The sequence below is a fragment of the Rhinatrema bivittatum genome, chromosome 5, assembly GCF_901001135.1.
Source record: "Rhinatrema bivittatum chromosome 5, aRhiBiv1.1, whole genome shotgun sequence".
Taxonomy (NCBI): domain Eukaryota; kingdom Metazoa; phylum Chordata; class Amphibia; order Gymnophiona; family Rhinatrematidae; genus Rhinatrema; species Rhinatrema bivittatum.
In genome coordinates, this window is record NC_042619.1 from 225,483,754 (window position 1) to 225,505,038 (window position 21,285).

A 21,285-nucleotide genomic window follows, 5' to 3' on the forward strand; every position below is an offset into this window, starting at 1 on the left:
AAAATAAATACTATGGGAAAATTGCTGGGTAGACTGGATGGACCATTTGTCCCTTTTCTGCCTTCATTACTATATGTATGACATTCTAGGCAGACGCAATTCAACCTCCTACACATGTCTTAAGGAAAAATTACCAATGTTGCCTTCCTCCTGTAACTCCTCCCCTAAATCACTCACCAACTTTGAAAAATACAAAAGTATGATGGACCTTTCCCAAGAGCCTACCACCACACACATTTTGATTCACATACCTTTAGCTGTTTCCAAATTATAAAGGTGGAGACTCACACAGACATTCAAGTATGATATGATAAATCTCTGTTCCTTACAGAACTAAAGCTATAAAGGCTTGGGATTTTTACAATGATCACACAGTTTTGAAAAAATCTCCTTCTGAGTGTTTTAGCTATTCAAGCTATAGTCATGGTTTACAGTTGTTCATATACTGTAACATATATGAAGTTTGATAAGGATCAGAATAGCAGTATGTCTGTCTATCTCATGCATATTCATTATGTCAATCTGAAAACCCAACTGAATGGTCTGCACTCTGGCTGCTAAGATTTAATGCTAAAAAAATGCAGGGTCATGCATTTGGGCTACAAAACCCAAAACAACAGTACAGTATAGGGCAGGGGTGGCCAACTCCAATCTTCAAGAGCCACAAATAAGTCTGATTTTCAGGATATCTGCAATGAACATGCATGATATATCTGCATACAAGGAGGCAGTGCATGCAAATCTCTCTCATGCATATTCATTATGGATATCCTGAAAACCAGAGCTGTTTGTGGCTCTTGAGGATTAGAATTAGCCACCCTTGGTACAGGGAGTAAAATATTTCTAAAACATGAAAGGAAAGTACAATCTGAGGATGACCATATCTGATGAGCTTAAAGTAGCCAAACAGGTGGTTAAGCCAACTGTAAAAGCCAGAAGGATGCTTGGCTGAACAGAAGGTGGATTGGTCAACAGAAAAAAGGTGATATTACCACTGTATATATTTGGAATACTGTGCACAATTCTGGGGACCACAACTTGAAATGGATATCAATGAGCTGGAATCAGTCCAAAGGGTGGCTATTAAAATGGTCAGTGGTCTTTGTTCTAAAGCATTTGGGGTCCCCAAACTACAGCCCATGGGCCAGATCCAGCCTGAATAAGTCATTTTTCTGGCCCACAAATTAAGTTTTGTGTTTTCTTTTCTTCCTACCCCTAAACACTGCTGAGGCAAACACATCAAGACTGATGTCCTTGCTTGGAGTCCCTCACCTCCCACCTCACAAGCATGCCAACTCTCGTGTGCATGAGAGAAGGTGGGAGAACAAACAACTGCATAGGCACAGAGACAAATGGGAGTTCAAGTGGTTGTGACATGGGAGTATATATCCACTGCTGCTCTTGCCACTACAAGGAGAAGCAGTTGCAGCCCGGGACAGAGTAAAGAAAACAAATCATCAGAGTAATGAAGTATGCTGATGGGTGACGTGGAAAGGCAGAGTGGAAGGATGTATACAGAAGGGAGAAGACAGCAGGGAGATACAGGCAGAGCGAAGGAGGAATGCTGAAGAGGGAAGGGGATAGGCATCTAACTGTGAGGCCTACCCACTCCTCGCTCTTGGTTCAGCCCACTCGGCTGTTTTATGTGGGCAATGTGAAAAGAAGGGAAAGAGGAGATATGATAGAGCCATTTAAATACCTCCAAGATTTTCATGCACAGGAAGCAAGCTCGTTCAAAGAACAGGAGGCTCTGAGGGCCCTGGGTTGAGGGTGAAAGGGTGTAGACTCAAGAGTAATCTAAGTAAATATTTCTTTACAGAGAAGGTGGTAGTTGCTTGGAAAAGCCTCCCTGTGGAGGAGGAGCCAAGGATAATATCTGAATACAAGAAAACATGGGATAAGCACAGAGGATCACAGAGAGTAGTAGGGCTTGTAAAGTTGGGTAGTTGGTGTGGATGGGCAGACTAGATAGGCCATATAGTCTTTTTGCCATCATGTATCTACGGATAAATATGCTCCTAAGGAGAGGGTGAGGAAACACTGATCTAGTACACTTCTCAACTATTCCCTAGCCAGTTTGGTCTTCTGGATTTTCATGCACTGCCACCAATGTATGCAAATTATTCCATGCATATTTATTGTGGATATTCTAAGAACTAGACAGAAGGGTATGGAAGGGCAGGGTTGAGAACCAATGATCTGGTGCTTCTGCTTGAAATGTATTTATTTGATTTACATTCTGCTCTTCAGGCACTTCAAAGCAGATTACATTTAGGTACTGTAGGTATATATATGAGAAGGCATCTAATGAAAGGGACTTATGAACTATAAAATCAATTTTATAAAATTCTATGGGACCCAGCCTTATTCAGATGAATGCACTGGCACATTAGCTTGCCTTCCTCTGATACTTGGCCTCTCAGCTTTCAGCTCACTTAAGGGACAACTGGGAATTTTCAGAGCTTGATTTTGTTGTTTGCAACCTGCCAAACTGTTGTGTTATTGTACATGACAATTTGGGGCTTGGGAGATATATTTACCCAATTTGGCTATACCAGAATTTTTTTTTTTGCTTAATCTTACAGGTTTAGCAGCCAAAAGCAAATGTGATCTACTTCCCTGTAGTTGTAGGAGTAACCTTGTGGAAACTACTAAAACGAGCCCAAATGACAAGAATGAAAGTTAAAATCTGAGAAAATATGGGAAAATCATCTTTCCTTTCTCTCCAAAGAGAAAAAAAAAAATACAAATTAGTGTCTGCAGAATAGAATGGATGATGCTTTGAGAATCTGAAGGGGATATAAAAATCTATAATTAGAGCAATGTTTCCCAGCCTTTTCAAGTCCAAGCACACCTGAATTAACAAAAATGTCACATGACACACCAGGCTCCACAGAGCAGGCAGTGCAAACATGAAGAGGATTCATATGACCAAAACAAGAGATACTTTGGCACTGAAATCCCTACCAGTCTCTTCCAAATTTTATCACAAAAGCAGAGTGGGGGCAGGGGGGCCTGAGAGACACATGAACCTGTCACAATGGACCAGCTCCAGTGTTATGTGGGCAGCAGGCTCAGATACCTTGGCTGCCAAAATTCCTTCACTGCTGTTCCCAACACACAGAGTCATATTTAGACCAGGGGGATTTCTGCGTTACTGCAGAGCGCAGAATTTGCATGGAATTCCCCTTCTGCGCAGATTTGACAGGCCCCGGCGTTCCGCGAGCGGAGGCTGTCCCGCTCGCAGCGAAGAAGGAGCAGTCCACGGCGTGCCGCAAGTGTAGCCCATCCCACTCAAGGCAAAGATGAAGCAGGCCCAGATATGCCACAACCGGAGGCCATCCCGCTTGCGGCGAAGATGGAGCAGGCCGCAGTGAGAGTAGGGGGGTGAGAGAGAGCATGTGTGAGGAGATTGTGAAGGAGTGTGTATGTGTGTGAGAGATTGGGAGCTGGTGGGTGAGAAAAAAGGAGTGTGTATGTGTGAGGGTGCTTGTTTGTGAGAAAGGAAGCCTGTGTGAGGGTATGTGTGTGAGAGAAAGAAAGGGAGCCTATGTGTGTGGGGGTGTGTGAGCGAGAGAAGGAGCTAGTGTGAAGGGGTGTATGAGAGACACACATAAGTAGCCTGTAAGGATGTATGCATAAGAAAGGGAGCCTGTGTGAGTGTGTGTGCAAGAGAGTGAGGAAGCGAGTATGAGGGTATGTGTGTGTATGTGTGAGAGAGAGAGAGGGAGTCTATATGAGGATGTGTATGTGTGCGTGAAAGAGAGAGGGAGTCTGTATGAGAAGTTGTGTGCATATGAGAGAGAGGAAATCTGTATGATAAGATTTGTGTGCATTAGAGAGAGGAGGCCTGTGTGTGAGAGAGAGAGGGGTAGAGGGAGCCAGTAAGAAGGGCAGTACTGAGTGAGGGGTCAAACTCTGGGAGAGGAGATAGTGTCTAGAAGGGGAGGGGATAGTAGTAGGTGGAGGAGTTGGGGCCTGAGAGGGCAAAGTGAAGAGAGTCTGGCTAGGGGAGTAGGGAGAGAGGGTGGAAGAGAGACACAGTGAACTTCTAGGGAAATTCTGCTCAAAATATTTAAAACTCTGCATCGTTAAGTAATAACTTTTTTCCATATTACATTTTCAATTACTTAAAAAGACTGTCATGTATATTGTTTTATTTTGACCAATCTAAAGTATGCAGAATTTTAAGTTTTTGTGTGCAGAATTTAAAAATGTTTTGTGCAGAATTCCCCCAAGAGAATTTGAATCCAGGGCTCAGTGCACGCTCTCTTTGTCTCAGTCAGCCTTTGAGGCCGGAAGGCATCAAATGGGAAAGATGAGGTGGTACTGTGTGAAATGTTTGGGCTGCACAAAGTGGGACAGAGCTATCATTGCCCTGCATGCTGCTCAGAGCTCATGCTGTAGCTAGGAAGAGGAAAAGGATGCATTCATGATTACATATGTCCACACAGAGGAGCTCCTACGTGTTTAAGAGCCACCACTGGTATTTCGGTTTGCTGCAAGGCATTGAGAGCAGAGCCCAGATACTGGTCTGGATCTGAGCATCAGGTAGTGGTGATTCTTCTGTGGCATACCTAATCATAAAGGCACATATTGGTTGGGAAGTGCTGAATTACAGTACATGACCTTAACCTGACCTAGGAGATTCTGCTTTGAAAAGATTTATACAAAACCTAAATGTTAAGACCCTGGAGACTTTGAGTGACTAATGTGGTTTAGCCAATTTTAAATGCACATTTCTTTTGCACATAGATTATTATTAGACTTTCATTCTGTTTAATCATAAGACTATAGCATCATCATATGCTTTTTATACCCTTGAAAAATTCAGTGTGACAATGACATATGAATATCTTATGCAGGCTCAACATTTGTTTGTATGTAATTCACAGAACAAAAAGTTACATATTGTTCCAAAGTTATCATTAAAGATAAGAGTCAAGGTTGTACAATGCAGGATCAAAAAAATGCTGAATAGATTTCTGAAATATGTGCATGGAACAGAAACCAGTAAAAAAAGATCCAAGACAAGAAAGATCTTTGGACAAAGTACAGCATGGACTGGAGAGCGGAAAATAATTCAAACAAATATGCAGGGAAACCATCTCAAAGTTGCAGTGTAGCCTTGAAATTCACATTCCACCAACAGCTTACTGATTATGGAGTTGTTTTTACTTTATTTTACCATTGACCCAAAAGCGACTATTTCAGATTTTAAAACAAAGAAAGGAATACACAAGTTTGATGAAATGGCACAAAGATTCATAGTCATTCATCTTGTGTCTGGTTTATTTACAGCTTAAACCAGTAGTAACTGATGGTCATTAAAACCATATGCTAAATTCTATCACCACAACCATTAATTGCAGTTGTAGTACTATTGGTACATAGTACAAACAAATTCAAACCAACAGTTGAAAGTATAAATGAGAATTACTAAAATGGTACTTGAACAGTGAAATTTCAATCATAAGGACAGACTAGACAAGTATATTTATATAACAATAACTAGAGAATTCAAAGACACCTGGGTCCAATTCAATATAATAAAACACTGGCTTCGAGAGGTATCATCTATATATTAGGTAAACATGAAAATCTAGGAAGATGCACAAGGCAGGTTAGAGACCGTTCTATAAAATAAGTTTGAGTAGACACTTCCTACAAAAAATAGATGGCATTAGGAAAAAGTTAATTGAAAATGCTGTCATTGTAAGGTGAATATATATATGGCTCTAGAAATCAGACTGATAAATTTATACTAACAAATAGGATCACAGAAGTCTACCACGGAGTAAGGCTGGTGCTACCTATTTTGCTGCCCTGTGCAAATGATTACTGTGCTTTCCCAGCCCCATCCCAAACACGACCACCGTGAATTCTAATACAGCCCTCTACAGGCTTCTCTTTTGTTCCCAAAAATAAATTTATGAGTGTGTGAACACCGCTGACAGGTGGGCAGTGCAGCAAAGCTACAGTAAGGTTTGTGGTGGGCGAATTTGGAATCAGTAGTGAGTCAGCAGTTCACTTTGGGGAGTGGGGAGCAGCTGTCCCGTGGACTGTCCCCCATGGAATATTGTGGCAATCTACTCTCAAAATATACCTAAAAGCACATTCGTTAAGGTTTACTATAACAAAATTAGTTCATACCCAACACAAAAGCCTTAGGTCTGGCAGGTATGTTTTGCATACAAGAGAATTATGCATTAGAAAAAAAATAAAATATCTAACAACCCAGCAGTTATCAATATGTAAACACTGTGAGAGACACAACCAGATCACAGACTTTGAACTGGGTTCTATGATATTTTACACCAATGAACTTATTAATATTCCTTACAAGGCAATACATTTTTCCAACTCGAGATCTGTTTGGCTTAATTTTCTCATCTTTGTTTCTTTGTTTTTTTCCCTTTGGTGTTCGCTTTTGTTTTAGTTCTCTTTCCCTTGTCTCTTTTTTATTTTTTTTTTATTTTTTATTAATATTCTCTTCCTCTGTCTCCCCTCTTTTGGATTGCTCTCCTTTCCTTTTTCACCTCCTCCCCCTTCTTACTACATTATCTTCCTGGATTCATTCCCTGCCTTTCCTCAACCCAATGTCCTCTCCTCCCCCTCTTCTCCATCATGTGCCCTTTCACACTTTCCTTCCACTGAATGAACAGTCCACTTGCCTCTCCCTCCATCTCCATTGCCTGTGAGAGCCTATATGTGATACATATAGGCTTCCACAGGCACACACAAGCATAGGCATGTTCACAGACACTCACAGCTCTCACTCATTCACATATACATACAAGCTCACACACGGTCTCCTGTTATCATTGGGCTGTGGTGGGCTGAGCTCCATCATGGCCCTGAGGGCCTCCTGCTATCTTTGGGCTGTACGGCCCACTAATCTTCCTGCTTGGGGGGGGGGGGGGGAGGAGAGGGAGCGGAAGCTGTGCTCATACTTGGAAGAGGGACCTCTCCTTTGGCTGCTAGTTGTTTAGGCTCCGCCGGTGGCCCGCAGTCTCTCCCGCTGCCGCTGTCCCGCTACCTCCCTGGGTGTGCCATTCCGTGCAAATGCACAGCATGAACACCTGGTCGTGCCAGGCCTGCCTAGGTGACATTCTACCACAGGACTTAGTTTCTGGAATCGTGGTCCGATCCCTAACAGCGGAGGCAGTTGATGGGTGTCTCTGCTAGACATCTTTTGCTTACAGCAATCGCATAATTTAAAAGGCTTTTTGCTTTTCTTCATAGACATTCTGAGAGAAAGAGTTGGAGCAGTACCCTGTGTTCATGAAAGCGAACAAAGTAAAATTGACGATGCGAGGAGAGAGGATCGTTGGCGAGAATGTTGGTGCACGCTCAGTTAAATGCTCAAGAACTTTCTAGGTCATATATGGAGAGCATGCCCAATTTTGTTGCTGGGGGCCGATATCAACCACTTGTGTGGCTGTATTGCGTGTTTGTCTACTGAGAACGTCTGCTGCGTCAGAAGACTGGAGAGTGGCCAGTATAATCCTGATCTTTAAAAAGAGCTCCAGGGGTGCTCCGGAAACTATAGACTGGTGATTCTGACTTCGGTGTCGGGAAAAATTGTGGAAACTATTCTAAAGAACAAAATCACAGAACATATAGAAAAGCATGGTTTAAGGGGACACTGTCAGCATGAATTTACACAAAGGAAATCTTACCTTATCAATCTGCTGTATTTTTTTTTGAGGGGGTTAACAAACATGTGGATAACAGTGAGCCAGAGAATGTAGTGTATTTGTTTTTTTAGAAGGCATTTGACAAAGTGCCCCATGACAGAATCCTGAGAAAATTAAAGTCATGTGAGAGGAGGTGATGTCCTATTGCGGATTGCAAACTGGTTAAAAAATAGGAAGCACAGAGTAGGGTTAAATGATCAGTTTCCTCAGTGGAGAAGTGTAAACAGAGGAGTACCTCAAAGATCTGTACTGCAATTGGTGCTTTTTAATATAGTTATAAATAATATGGAAAAGGGGCCGACGAGTGAAGTGATCAAATTTGCAGACAATACAAAATTATTCTGAGATGTTAAAGCAGATTGTGAAGAATTGCAGGAGGATCTTGTGAGACCTGAAAACTGGATATTTAATTACATAAGAACATGTCATACTGGGTCAGACCAAGGGTCCATCATGTCCAGCATCCTGTTTCCAACAGTGACCAATCCAGGCTATAAGTACCCAAAAACTAAGTCTATCCCATGCTACTGATGTTAGTAATACGTTTGAGTAGTCAACTTGATTAATAGCAGGCAATGGACTTCTCCTCCAAGAACTTATCCAAACCTTTTTTAAACCCAGCTACACTAACCACATCCCCTGGCAACAAATTCCAGAGTTTAATTGCGCGTTGAGTGAAAAAAAGAACTTTCTCCTATTAGTTTTAAATGTGCTACATGCTAACTTCATGGAGTGCCTCCTAGTCCTATTATCCAAAAGAGTAAATAACTGATTCACATTTACCCATTCTAGATCTCTCATGATTTTAAACACCTCTATCATATACCCCACCTCAGCCGTCTCTTCTTCAAGCTGAACAGTCCTAACCTCTTTAGTCTTTCCTCAGAGGAGCTGTTCCATCCCCCTTATCATTTTGGTCGCCCTTCTCTGTACTTTCTCCATCGCAACTATATCTTTTTTGAGATGCGGTGACCAGAATTGTACACAGTATTCAAGGTGCGGTCTCACCATGGAGCGATACAGAGGCATTGGAGAAATTACTTACCTGATAATTTCGTTTTCCTTAGTGTAGACAGATGGACTCAGGACCAATGGGTATAGTTTACTCCTGCTAGCAGTTGGAGACGGATCAGATTTCAATCTGACATCAGCCCCTAGTACATATACCCCTGCAGGAAGTGCAGCTCTTCTGTATTCTCCTCGAAAAGCATTGCGGATATGTGTGACTGATTGATTAACTTAATAAATTTGCGTAACTTCATAACTTGGTTAAACGTTAAAACTTGATTAACTTGAACTGGTTGATTGACTATAGCTGGAGACCGCCAGAGTATTCAACTGGAAAGCGTTGACACCCGGCAGGGTGGGTGCCCTAGGTAAATGAATACGTGGCTTACCCTTGAATCGTTTGAAAGACCATACGTAACGGCAGCCAAGGGTGGGGATGCTGAGTCCATCTGTCTACACTAAGGAAAACAAAATTATCAGGTAAGTAATTTCTCCATTTCCTGGCGTGTAGCAGATTGACTCAGGACCAATGGGATGTATAAAAGCTACTCCCGAACCGGGTGGGAGGCTGCCCGTGACCCACTTAGAATTGTCCTTGCAAATGCAGTGTCCTCCCGGGCCTGAACATCCAGACGGTAGAATCTGGAGAAGGTATGGATGGAGGACTATGTTGCCGCCCTGCAGATCTCGGCAGATCTCGGCAGGCGACAGCATTCTAGTTTCTGCCCAGGATACTGCTTGGGCTCTGGTAGAATGGGCCTTGACCTGTAGAGGTGGTGACTTGCCAGCTTCTACGTAGGCTGCCTTGATGACTTCCTTGATCCAGCGGGCAATGGTTGCCTGCGAGGCCGCTTCCCCTTGTCTCTTTCCGCTGTGTAGGACGAAAAGGTGGTCTATGGGTTGCGACATTTCCGGGTATCTGGATAGGAGTCTGCCGATGTTGAGGTGGCGTAGACTACGGGCTTCTTCCGAATTCTTCAAGCCATCTGTCGTTGGTAGCGAGATGGTCTGGTTAAGGTGGAAGTGTGAGACCACTTTGGGGAGGAAGGAGGGAACCGTGCGTAGTTGAATAGCTCTCGGGGTGAGCCTGAGGAATGGCTCACGACAGGACAGTGCTTGCAGTTCCGAGATGCGGCGGGCTCAACAAACTGCCAGCAAGAACACCGCCTTTAAAGTTGACAGGCAGAGAGGCAGTCCTCGGAGAGGTCTGAAGGCGGTTCCCGCTAGGAAATCCAAAACGAGATTGAGATTCCACAGAGGTACCAGCCACTTTAGCGGTGGACGGATGTGTTTGACTCCTCTTAGGAAGCGTGACATGTCCGGGTGAGAGGCTATGCTGTCTCTCTCGCTCTTGGAGCCGTAGCATGACAATTCGGCCACCTGTACCTTGATGGAGTTGAGGGACAGTCCCTTCTGTAGTCCATTCTGTAAGAATTCCAGGATCACGGGAATTTTAAATGAGCATGGCTTGACGTTGTGGTCTTCGCACCAGGCTTCAAATATTCTCCAAATCCTTATGTACGTTAACGATGTGGAGAACTTGTGTGCTCGGAGGAGGGTGTCGATTACAGCCCCCAAGTAGCCGCTCTCTCTCAGGCGGGCCCTCTCAATGGCCAGACCGTAAGAGAGAATTGAGTTGGGTCCTCGTGGAGGATCGGACCTTGTTGTAGTAGGTCCCTGTGTGGAGGCAGAGGTAGGGGGTTCCCTGCCAGCAGTCTTCTCATGTCTTCATACCAGGGTTTTCTTGGCCAATCTGGAGCCACCAGAAGAACTAGCCCTCTGTGTAGTTGTATCTTGTGAATGATTACGCCCAATAGGGGCCACAGCGGGAAGGCGTATAGCAGGGTCCCCGGTGGCCAGGTCTGTACCAGGGCATCGATCCCTTGGGACTGCGGTTCCCGCCTGCGGCTGAAGTATCTGGACACTTGGGCGTTGGATCTGTTTGCCAGAAGGTCCACGTCCGGTGTCCCCCACTGATTCACTATCATTTGGAAGGCTGTGGATGACAGCTTCCATTCTCCTGGGTCTAGACATTCCCTGCTGAGGGAGTCCGCCATGATGTTGTCTTTCCCAGCGATGTAGATGGCGGAGATCTCCTGGAGATTTGCTTCCGCCCACGACATCAGGGGGTCTATTTCCAGGGACACTTGCTGGCTTCTGGTTCCCCCCTGTCTGTTGATGTAGGCCACCATTTTGGCGTTGTCTGACATTACTCTGACCGCTTTGTCTCGAAGTCTGTGAGCGAACCGCAGACAGGCTAGTCTGACTGCCAGCGCTTCTAGGCGATTGATGTTCCATCCCGCCTCTTCTGCGTTCCACTGCCCTTGGGCGGTTAACTCCTCGCAGTGTGCTCCCCATCCTCGTAGACTGGCATCTGTGGTGAGAAGGGTCCAGGTTGGAGAGAATAGTCTTGATCCTCGGCTCATGTGGTTTGGCCTGCAGCCACTACCGTAGCTGGTTCTGGACTCTGCCCAGGAGTGATAGGAGTATGGTGTAGTTCTGGGACCGTGGGCTCCACCGTGATAGAAGTGAGCGCTGTAGGGGTCTCATGTGGGCTCGCGCCCATGGCACAACTTCCAGTGTGGATGCCATCAGCCCGAGGACTTGCAGGTAATCCCATGCTGTGGGACGAGGATCGTTCAGCAAGGTATGTAGCCGGATCCACAGTTTTAATCTCCTTGTGGAGGTCAGGCTGACCTTGTCTTCTTTGGTGTCGAATCGGACTCCTAGGTATTCCAGCGACTGTGAGGATTGTAGGAAACTTTTGTTTGTGTTGACCACCCATCCTAGGCTCTCCAGTAGCGTTATGACTCTGCTGGTTGCTTGGTGGCTTTCCTCCGGTGACTTTGCCCTGACCAGCCAATCATCTAGGTAAGGGTGGACGAGGATTCCTTCCTTCCTCAGTGTTGCCGCCACCACTATTATCATCTTGGTGAACGTCCGGGGTATTGTGGCTAACCTGAAAGGTAGTGCCCGGAACTGGTAGTGACGGTTCAGAACTTTGAAGCGTAGGTAGCGCTGGTGTTCCTGATGAATTGGGATGTGTAGGTAGGCCTCCGAAAGATCCAGGGATGTGAGAAACTCTCCCGGTTGTATTGCCCTTATTACGGATCGCAGGGTGTCCATGCGGAAACGGGGAATCCTCAGGTGGCGGTTGACCAACTTGAGGTCCAGGATGGGCCTGAATGTTCCCTCTTTCCTGGGGATGATAAAATAGATGGAATAATGTCCAGTATTTATTTCTTATGGAGGCACTGGGGTTATGGCCTTGAGGGCCAGTAGTCTGGACAGTGTAGCTTCCACTGCCGCCCTCTTGGAGAGGTCGTGGCAGGGGGACTCCACGAATTTGTCCGGAGGGGTGCGTAGAAAATCCAGGTAGTACCCCTCCCGAATGATGGCTAGGACCCACTTGTCCGAAGTTCTCTCGACCCATCTGCGGTAGAATAGGGCTACTCTGCCCCCTATAGCTTCTTCCCTTGGACGGGTCAGCCGAATCTCATTGTGGTGTGCGGCTGGGGCCTGTACCCGAGCTGGTACCCCTCTTGTTGTGCTTGTTCCGAAAGGACTGGTTCCTGCTCGTAGGGCAGGGCGCTTGATAGTTGCTCCTGTAAGGATTGAAGCGCTGTAAACCTCTGCCCCGGAGGACCTGGGAAAGGGTCGCTGGTTTCTCTTCGTCTTATCCTCTGGCAGGCGTGGCACTAGGGACTCGCCCCTTTGTCGGCTAATTTCTCTAGTTCGCTGCCAAACAGAAGGGATCCTTTGAAGGGCATGCTTGTGAGGTGCGTTTTGGAAGATGCGTCGGCTGACCAGCTTCGGAGCCAGAGTTGCCTTCTGGCCGCCACCGCAGATGACACTCCTCTGGCCGCTGTATGCACTAGGTCGGAGGCAGCATCCACGAGGAATGATACTGCTGGTTCCATGTCTTCTCCCGGGGTATTGTTCCTGGTTTGGGATAAGCAGGCATGTCTTACCACTGTGCAGCAGGCCACAATTTGTAGAGACATAGCGGCTACGTCAAATGACTGTTTGAGGATGGATTCCAGATGCCGGTCATGTGCATCTTTGAGTGCTGTTCCTCCCTCTACTGGAATAGTGGTGTGCTTAGAAACCGCGCAGACCATGGCATCAACTCTTGGGCATGCGAGAAAATCTTTGGTCGCCAGGTCCAGGGGTTACATGGCTGCCAAAGTTTGGCCCCCTTTGAATGTGGACTCCGGGGCATTCCATTCCAGGTCAATCAGCTGTTGTGCTGCTTGTAACAGAGGGAAATGGCGAGAGGTCTGACGAAGACCCTCCAGCAGGGGTTTGGTTTAGGTTCCCCCGAAGCACCTGGGCCCAGGATAGCGAGCTCTGTCAGACATTGGGTGACCAGGATTGGGAGCTCGTCCTTTGTGAAGAAGCGTCTCATGGTTCGGTGAGGCTCTGTCCCCGGGGGGAGCTCCCCCTCTTCTAGGGGCTCGGTTTCCTCTTCAGAGATGTCCATGTCCCCATAGGTGGGGCTTCTGGGTAGTGGAAGCCTGTGCCTAGGTCTTGAAGGGCCTGGGGCCTTAGGGTCCTCCGGCGGAGCATGTGGCTGACCAGCCGGAGGTTCAGTTTGCATTTGAAAAAAGGCGTGAATCCCCTTGAAGAACTCCACCCATGAGATCGATGCTGGATCCCTGGGGGTCCCTGTCTGTGGGGAGGTTCCACTGGGATCTGCTAGGTCCGGGGTATTCCCTGAGGAGCTAGTACTCGGCCCTGGGTGAGATTGGCCCTGAACTGGATCTCCCAGGGCCTCCTCACACTGCGTGCACAGGGCATCGGCCTCCTCGCTTTGTGCGGCTCTGATGTGGCATGCTGGGCAGAGGCCTTGAGCTTTTATCCCTGTTTCTGGTGGTGCCATGCTTTCGGTGCGTAAACTCTGAGTTGTGCGTGTAGCTGTGCGTCCAGCCATAGATATGCGCGCAGCTGTGTGCGTGCAACTTATGCGCACAAGGGCTTTGTGCGCCTAATTCGGTTTTGTGCGCTCGGGCCGGACGGCGAACGGCGCGGCGAAACGGGCCAAGATGGCGACGGCGAGCACGCGGGCAATATGGCGACCCCTTCGGAGGGTCTCCACGTGGGTAGATCCTTGGAAATAACCAGGGCCTGGCCCTGCTAGGGCGGATCAACCCGGTGGCACTGGTCCCGGCCGGAGACCTGTGCTTCTCCTTGATCCTCGGAGACCGGATTAAAGAGGAAGATTTCTAACTTACCTTGTCTTCGGCGCTTCTCGGTTTCGTCCCGGGCGGTCTCCAACTGCGGAGGGAGAGGGCAAATACCTTCACCACCGCGCTCGAGGGTGCACCTGCTGCCTCTCAGCCGTGCCCGAGGATCGGGGGCTAAGTCCTTGCCGCAATTCGGCCGCCGGACTGAGGCTTACCTCCGAGGGATCGTGGAAATCACCTCGGGAATCTCAACTGGGGGAGGGACCCGAAGGTATCACCGTAGGAGAGCGGGGCTCGTCTTCAGGTAGGTTTCTCCTTTAAAATTTGGTTTTCTTCTTTGAATTTGGTTCTAACGCTGTGAGAGCATGCAGATAGTCCCTAACTGCTATGGAGAGGGAAAATACTGAAGAGCTGCATTTCCTGCAGGGGTATATGTACTAGGGGCTGACATCAGATTGAAATCTGATCCATCTCAACTGCTAGCAGGAGTACACTATACCCATTGGTCCCGAGTCCATCTGCTACACGCTAGGAAATATGACATTTTCCGTTTTATTCACCATTCCCTTACTAATAAATCCTGACATTATTTGCTTTTTTGACTGCCGTAGCATACCGAGCAAACGATTTCAATGTATTATCCACTATGACGCCTAGATCTCTTTCCTCCTAATATGGAACATAACATTGTGTAACTATAGCATGGGTTATTTTTCCCTATATGCATCACCTTGCACTTGTCCACATTACATTTCATATGCCATTTGGATGCCCAATTTTCCAGTCTCATAAGATCCTCCTGCAATTTATCACAATCCGCTTGTGATTTAATTACTCTAAATAATTTTGTATCATCTGCAAATTTGATTACCTCATTTGTATTACTTTCCAGATCATTTATAAATATATTGAAAAGCACAGGTCCCAGTACAGATCCTTGAGGCACTCCAATGCCCAACCCCCTCCACTGAAAAAATTGTCCATTTAATCCTACTCTCTGTTTCCTGTCTTTTAACCAGTTTGTAATCCATGAAAGGACATTGCCACCTATCCCATGACTTTTTACTTTTCCTAGAAGCCTCTCATGAGGAGCTTTGTCAAATGCCTTCTGAAAATCCAAATACAGTACATCTACTGGTTCACCTTTATCTACTTGTTTATTAACCCCATCAAAAAAGTGAAGCAGATTTGTGAGGCAAGACTTGCCTTGGGTAAAGCCAAGCTGACTTTGTTCCATTAAACCATGCCTTTCTATATGTTCTGTGATTTTGATGTTTAGAACACTTTCCACTATTTTTCCTGGCACTGAAGTCAGGCTAACCGGTCTGTAGTTTCCCGGATTGCCCCTGGAGCCCTTTTTAAATATTGGGGTTACATTAAGCCACCCTCCAGTCTTCAAGTACAATGGATGATTTTAATGATAAGTTACAAATTTTTACTAAAAGATCTGAAATTTCACTTTTGAGTTCCTTCAGAACCCTGATGTGTATACCATCCAGTCCAGGTGATTTACTACTCTTTATTTTATCAATCAGGCCTACCACATCTTCTAGGTTCACCGTGATTTGGTTCAGGCCATCTTAATCATTACCCATGAAAATCTTCTCCAGAATGGGTATCTCCCCAACATCCTCTTCAGTAAACACCAAACAAAAGAAATTGCTTAATCTTTCTGTGATGGCCTTATCTTCTCTAAGTGCCCCTTTAGCCCCTGGATCATCTAACAGTCCAACTGATTCCCTCACAGGATTTCTGCTTCGGATAATTTTAAAAAGTTTTTACTGTGAATTTTTGCCTCTACGGCCAACTTCTTTTCAAATTCTCTCTTAGACTGTCTTATCAATGTCTTACATTTAACTTGCCAATGCTTATGCATTATCCTATTTTCTTCTGTTGGATCCTTCTTCCAATTTTTGAAGGAAGACCTTTTGGCTAAAATAGCCTCTTTCACCTCACCTTTTAACCAAACTGGTAATCATTTTGTCTTTCTTCCACCTTTCTTAATGTGTGGAATACATCTGGACTATGCTTCTAGGATGGTGTGTTTTTTTGTTTTTTTTTTAACAATGTCCACACCTCTTGCACATTTTTTACCTTTGTAGCTGCTTTCAGCTTTTTCTAACTATTGTTCTCAGTTTATCAAAGTTTCCCTTTTGAAAGTTTAGCACTAGAGCCGTGAATTTGCTTACTGACTCCCTTCCAATCATTAATTCAAATTTGATCATATTGGGACAGATTTTCTAATCTACACCCAATTTTATAACATGTGTGCGCAGCTGCGCGATGGCTTTCCCCATTCCCTCCGAGGCCACTCCGAAATCAGAGCGGCCTCAGAGGGAACTTTCCTTTCGCTCCCCCCAAACCTTCCCCTATTAACCTGCCCCCCAGCCCTACCTAAATCCCCCCCTACCTTTATTTAAGTTGCACCTGCCTCTAGGGCAGGCATAGTTGTGTGTACTGGCCGAGTGCCAGCGTGCGATTCCCCGGCCTAGCAGGCCTTTGGAGGCCTCTGGACACGCCCCCACCCCGGACTGCCCCGCCCCTTTTTCAAGCCCCGGGACACATGCGCATCGCCAAGCTTATGCAAAATAGGCTTGGCGCGCGCAGGAGCGGGTTTTCGGGGTTACGCGCATAACCCTTTGAAAATCCGCACCATTATGATCACTATTGCCAAGCGGCCCCACCACCATTACCTCTCACCAAATTCTGTGCTCCACTGAGGATTAGATCTAAAATTGCGCCCTCTCGCGTTGGTTCCTGAACCAATTGCTCCATAAAACCGTCATTTATCCCATCCAGGATTTTTATCTCTCTAGCATGCCCCGATGTTACATTTACCCAGTCAATATTGGGGTAATTGAAATCTCCCATTATTACTGCACTACCAATTTGGTTAGCATCTCTAATTTCTCTTAGCATTTTACTGTCCATCTCACCATCTTGGCCAGGTGGACGGTAGTATACTCCTATCACTATACTCTTCTCCAACTCACAAGGGATTTCTACCCATAAAGATGCATTTGTACATTTAGTCTCATGCAGGATGTTTATCCTGTTGGACTCTATGCCATCCCAGACATAAAGCGTCATCCCGCCTCCCAGATGCTCCTTTCTGTCATTGCGATATAATTTGTACCCCAGTATAGCACTGTCCCATTGGTTATCTTCCTTCCACCATGGCTCTGAGATGACAATTAAGTCTTTGACATCATTCACTGCTATACACTCTAATTCTTCCATCTTATTTCTTAGACTTCTGGTGTTAGCATACAAACATTTCAAAGTGTGCTTTTTGTTTGTATTTTATTTCTGCTTTTTAATTGATAGGGATAAATTGGAATTTTTTTAGCTCAGGTGAGTTTTTAATTACAGGCACTTGGACTACTTTTCTTATTATTGGAACCTCACTGATGATGCATTAGAATTGGGATGCCCTAATTCTAATGCATCATCAGTATCTTTTGAAGATACCTCCCTTCGAACTATGCGCTGCTGAGCAACTGTGAGCTTTCCCCTTTGTTCTAGTTTAAAAGCTGCTCTATCTCCTTTTTAAAAGTTAGCGCCAGCAGTCTGGTTCCACCTTGGTTAAGGTGGAGCCCATCCCTTCCAAAAAGACTCCCCCCCTTCCCCAAAAGGTTCCCCAGTTCCTTACAAAACTGCATTGAGTCTCCGGAGCTCTGCCTGCCTCTGATGACCTGCGGTGGAACAGGGAGCATTTCAGAGAATGCTACCCTGGAGGTTCTGGATTTCAGTTTTCTACCTAAGAGCCTAAATTTGGCTTCCAGAACCTCCCTCCCACATTCTCCTATGTTGTTGATGCCCACATGTACCATAACAGCCGGCTCCTCCCTAGCACTGTCTAAAATCCTATCTAGTGACGCATGAGGTCCGCCACTTTCGAACCAGGTAGACATGTTACCAGGTGATCTTCATGCCCACCAGCCATTCGGCTGTCTACATTCCTAATAATCGAATCACCAACTATGGCGGCCAACCTAATCCTTTCTTCCTGGGCAGTAGCCCTGGGAGACACATCCTTGGTGCGAAAGGAAAATGCATATTAAATTTAATGTGGACAAGTGCAAAGTGATGCACATGGGACAAAGTAACCCACACCATAGTTAAATGAGGTTAGATTCCATATTAGGAGTTACCACCCATGAAAAGGACCTGGGCATTGTAGTGTTCGATATTTTGAAATCCTTGGTTCAATGTGCAGTGGCAGTCAAAAAAAGCAAACAAAATGTTAGGAATTAGGAAAGAATGGAGAATAAAATTAATGTCATAATACCCTTGTATTGCTCCATGGTGAGTCCACACTTAAAGAGTACTGTGTGTAGTTCTGTTCACCACGTCTCAAAAAAAAAAAAAAGATATAGTTGCATTGGAAAAATACAGAGAAGGGTGGCCAAAATGATAAAGGGGATGGAACAGCTCCCCTACAAGGAAAGGCTAAAGAGGTTGGGTCTGTTCAGCTTGGAGGGAGGATGTTATAGAGGCCTATAAAATTATGAGTGGAACAGAATAGGTAAATCAATTATCTATTTAAAAAATACAAAGACTAGGGGATTCCATGAGGTTAGTAAGTAGCACATTCAAAACAAATCTGAGAAAATTCTTTTTCACTCAACATACACTAAAGGTCTGGAATTCATTACTGGAGGATGTATTTAAGGCAGTTAATGTAGTTGGGTTTAAAAAAAAAAGGTTTGGGTAAATTCCTGGAGGAGAAGTCAAACTTATTAAACAAGTAGACTTGGGAAATAGCCATTACTTATCACTGCACGATAGCAGCATGAGATCTATTTATTGTTTGGGATCTTGCCAGGTACTCATGACTTGGATTGACCCCTGCTAGAAACAAGATACTGAGCTTGTTGGACCCTCAGTTTGATGTATGGCAAGTTCTTCTCTTCTTTCCCTTGAAACAGGATTGGTTTTGTGCATTAATACCTTTCAGTATTGGAACGTCTATCATATCTCCCCATCTCGCCTCTCTTACAGGATATACATGGCTCTAAGATTTCATAAAACTTCTGTTGCAGACCCTGCACTATTTTGGTAGCCCTTCTCTGAATCATCTCAATTCTATCTATATCCTTCTGAAGGTAAGGCCTTCATAAGGACCTTTGTTTTCAGTTTTTATTTTTCCCAGGAATTTCTCAACGTTTATTATAACTAAGATGGGAGAAAATCAGTAAACCCTCCCCCAAGAAATAAAAAAAAAAAAGAAAAGATGCTTTCTACTGATTTCTTCCATCTTTGTTTGTTATAACAAATAATGAGAAATTCCTGGGAAAAATAAGATGGAAACTGAAAACCAAGGTCCCTTTGCCTCCACAATAGGACAATAAACCAGGTGTTTCAAAACAAATGCATGGCCATGTTTTCTAAATGTTGTATATTACTAATCTTAGTTAAAGAAATTAAAAAAAAAAAAAGTTTACCTTCACCAGATGTGGGGCATCTTGTCTGTTGAGCTGATACTGAGGCAGCTGGTCACAGAGAACTATCCAAGGGTGTCTTAGTACCTGAGCAGCAGTCAGTCTTTGATGTGGATCAACATGAAGCATCTTTGATACCAAATCCTTGTAACACACACAAAGCATTCATTTAAACCACCAATACAACTGCCAAACAATATTTTACAGTAAGCATAATTAAAGCAACATCTGAATACAGCAAAGTAAAGATAGTTATGCCACATTATTATGGACTCCTGCAGGTGTTAACAGTGCTTTATATAGCCTTCTACTGAGGAAAACACCTCTCTCTATTTTTAATAAAAACAATCTATTGCCAGAATTTTCATGGATAGCACACAGTGTTCATTCTTGCCATCATTCTGCCTCCATGCTGATCGTGCGAAGGTGGCGGACCTCACACGTCACCTAGATAGGATTTTAGACAGTGCTGGGGAGGAGCCGGCTGTCGTGGTACATGTGAGCACCAACGACATAGGAAAATGTGGGAGGGAGGTTCTGGAAGCCAAATTTAGGCTCTTAGGTAGAAAGCTTAAATCCAGAACCTCCAGGGTAGCATTCTCTGAAATGCTCCCTGTTCCACGCGCAGGTCCCCAGAGGCAGGCAGAGCTCCGGAGTCTCAATGCGTGGATGAGACAATGGTGCAAGGAAGAGGGATTCAGTTTTGTTAGGAACTGGGGAACCTTTTGGGGAAGGGGGAGTCTCTTCCGAAGGGATGGGCTCCACCTTAACCAGGATGGAACCAGACTGCTGGCGCTAACCTTTAAAAAGGAGATAGAGCAGCTTTTAAACTAGAACAAAGGGGAAAGCCGACAGTCGCTCAGCAGGAGAGCGGGGCTCAATTTTTTTCCAATTTAAAGGTAAATTTTCCTCTTCTATTGAGTACTGCAATCCCGCTATACCACCAATGCTGGTGTAGGGAAAGCACGTCCACATCTGCTAGGAGACGGAGAGATACTGAAGGGCTCAGTTCACTGCAGGTGTATATCTAAGGTGACATCAGCTTTGAAACCTGACTCCATCTCCATCTGCTAGCAGAGGAGCATATAACCCATTGGTCCCATCTGGCTACATGCTAGGAAATGTGAGATTTTTCATGATCCAGCATGAACAGAATAAAATCACTCTGCTCTGGACAATATAATTTCTCTACTTCTTTGCTTTTCATAATTCAGCACTCGTAACTGTTAATTAACCAGAGGAAGCATTACAAATGCGTCTATGTGTCCCCCCCATTTTATAACCTGGGACACAAATACCATAAAACAGTACTACTGCTAACCTAAGAAAAGGATCTGAATATCAGATCCCAGAAGAGCCATTAAACATTCTCAGTAACAGTCTGGTAAACATTAACCTGCAGTAAATATCTATGCATTACAGATCTTACACATGCAACTCCATTTTTGCCTATTCAGTCTGTTTTTCTTGTGCCTTTAAATGATGCTACACCCATAAATTGTCTACCAGGTTAGTTACTGGGGTGGGATTATTAGTATGAAAAAAATCTCATCTCAGGTCTATTGAGGAAGTAGCTTTTAAAATAAAAAAATGCATGGTCTGTTTTAGTTTTGAAAGATGGGGAATAGGGGGAGGAAGGAAGAGGGAGATTTAAAAAATTACACTTGCCTTGGCTGTATCTGAAACTGAATTCCAGTAACCACCAGTTAGAGAGAATTTTCCACTACCTATTCGTGCTAGTATCTCCTCTGGCGTATCATCAGGACCATTTGCAAAAGGAGTATAACTAATGAAGAAAAAAAAAACAACACAGCAATGAGCAGCTTTAATAATGATGCACTTGTGTACAATTAGATTTCATTTCAAATGCTCCAAGTTACAGCATTATGAACATCAATTCTACTAGTAAAAAGAGAAATCCACACTGGTGCTCGCCTGAGTGGTTCC

General features: G+C 44.9%; 1 protein-coding gene across 2 annotated transcripts in view; it reads right to left on the bottom strand.

Annotated features, from left to right (window-relative positions):
- RPS6KA3 (ribosomal protein S6 kinase A3) overlaps positions 1-21,285 on the bottom strand; it is a 334,699-nt gene that overhangs the window by 17,675 nt on the left and 295,739 nt on the right. For both annotated transcript variants that reach the window (XM_029603390.1, XM_029603389.1), the window contains exons 20-21: positions 21,007-21,124; positions 19,342-19,482 (exon numbers count right to left, since the gene is read on the bottom strand). In XM_029603390.1, the coding sequence (XP_029459250.1) occupies positions 19,342-19,482; positions 21,007-21,124 (259 nt within the window). The remainder of the gene's footprint in view (positions 1-19,341; positions 19,483-21,006; positions 21,125-21,285) is intronic.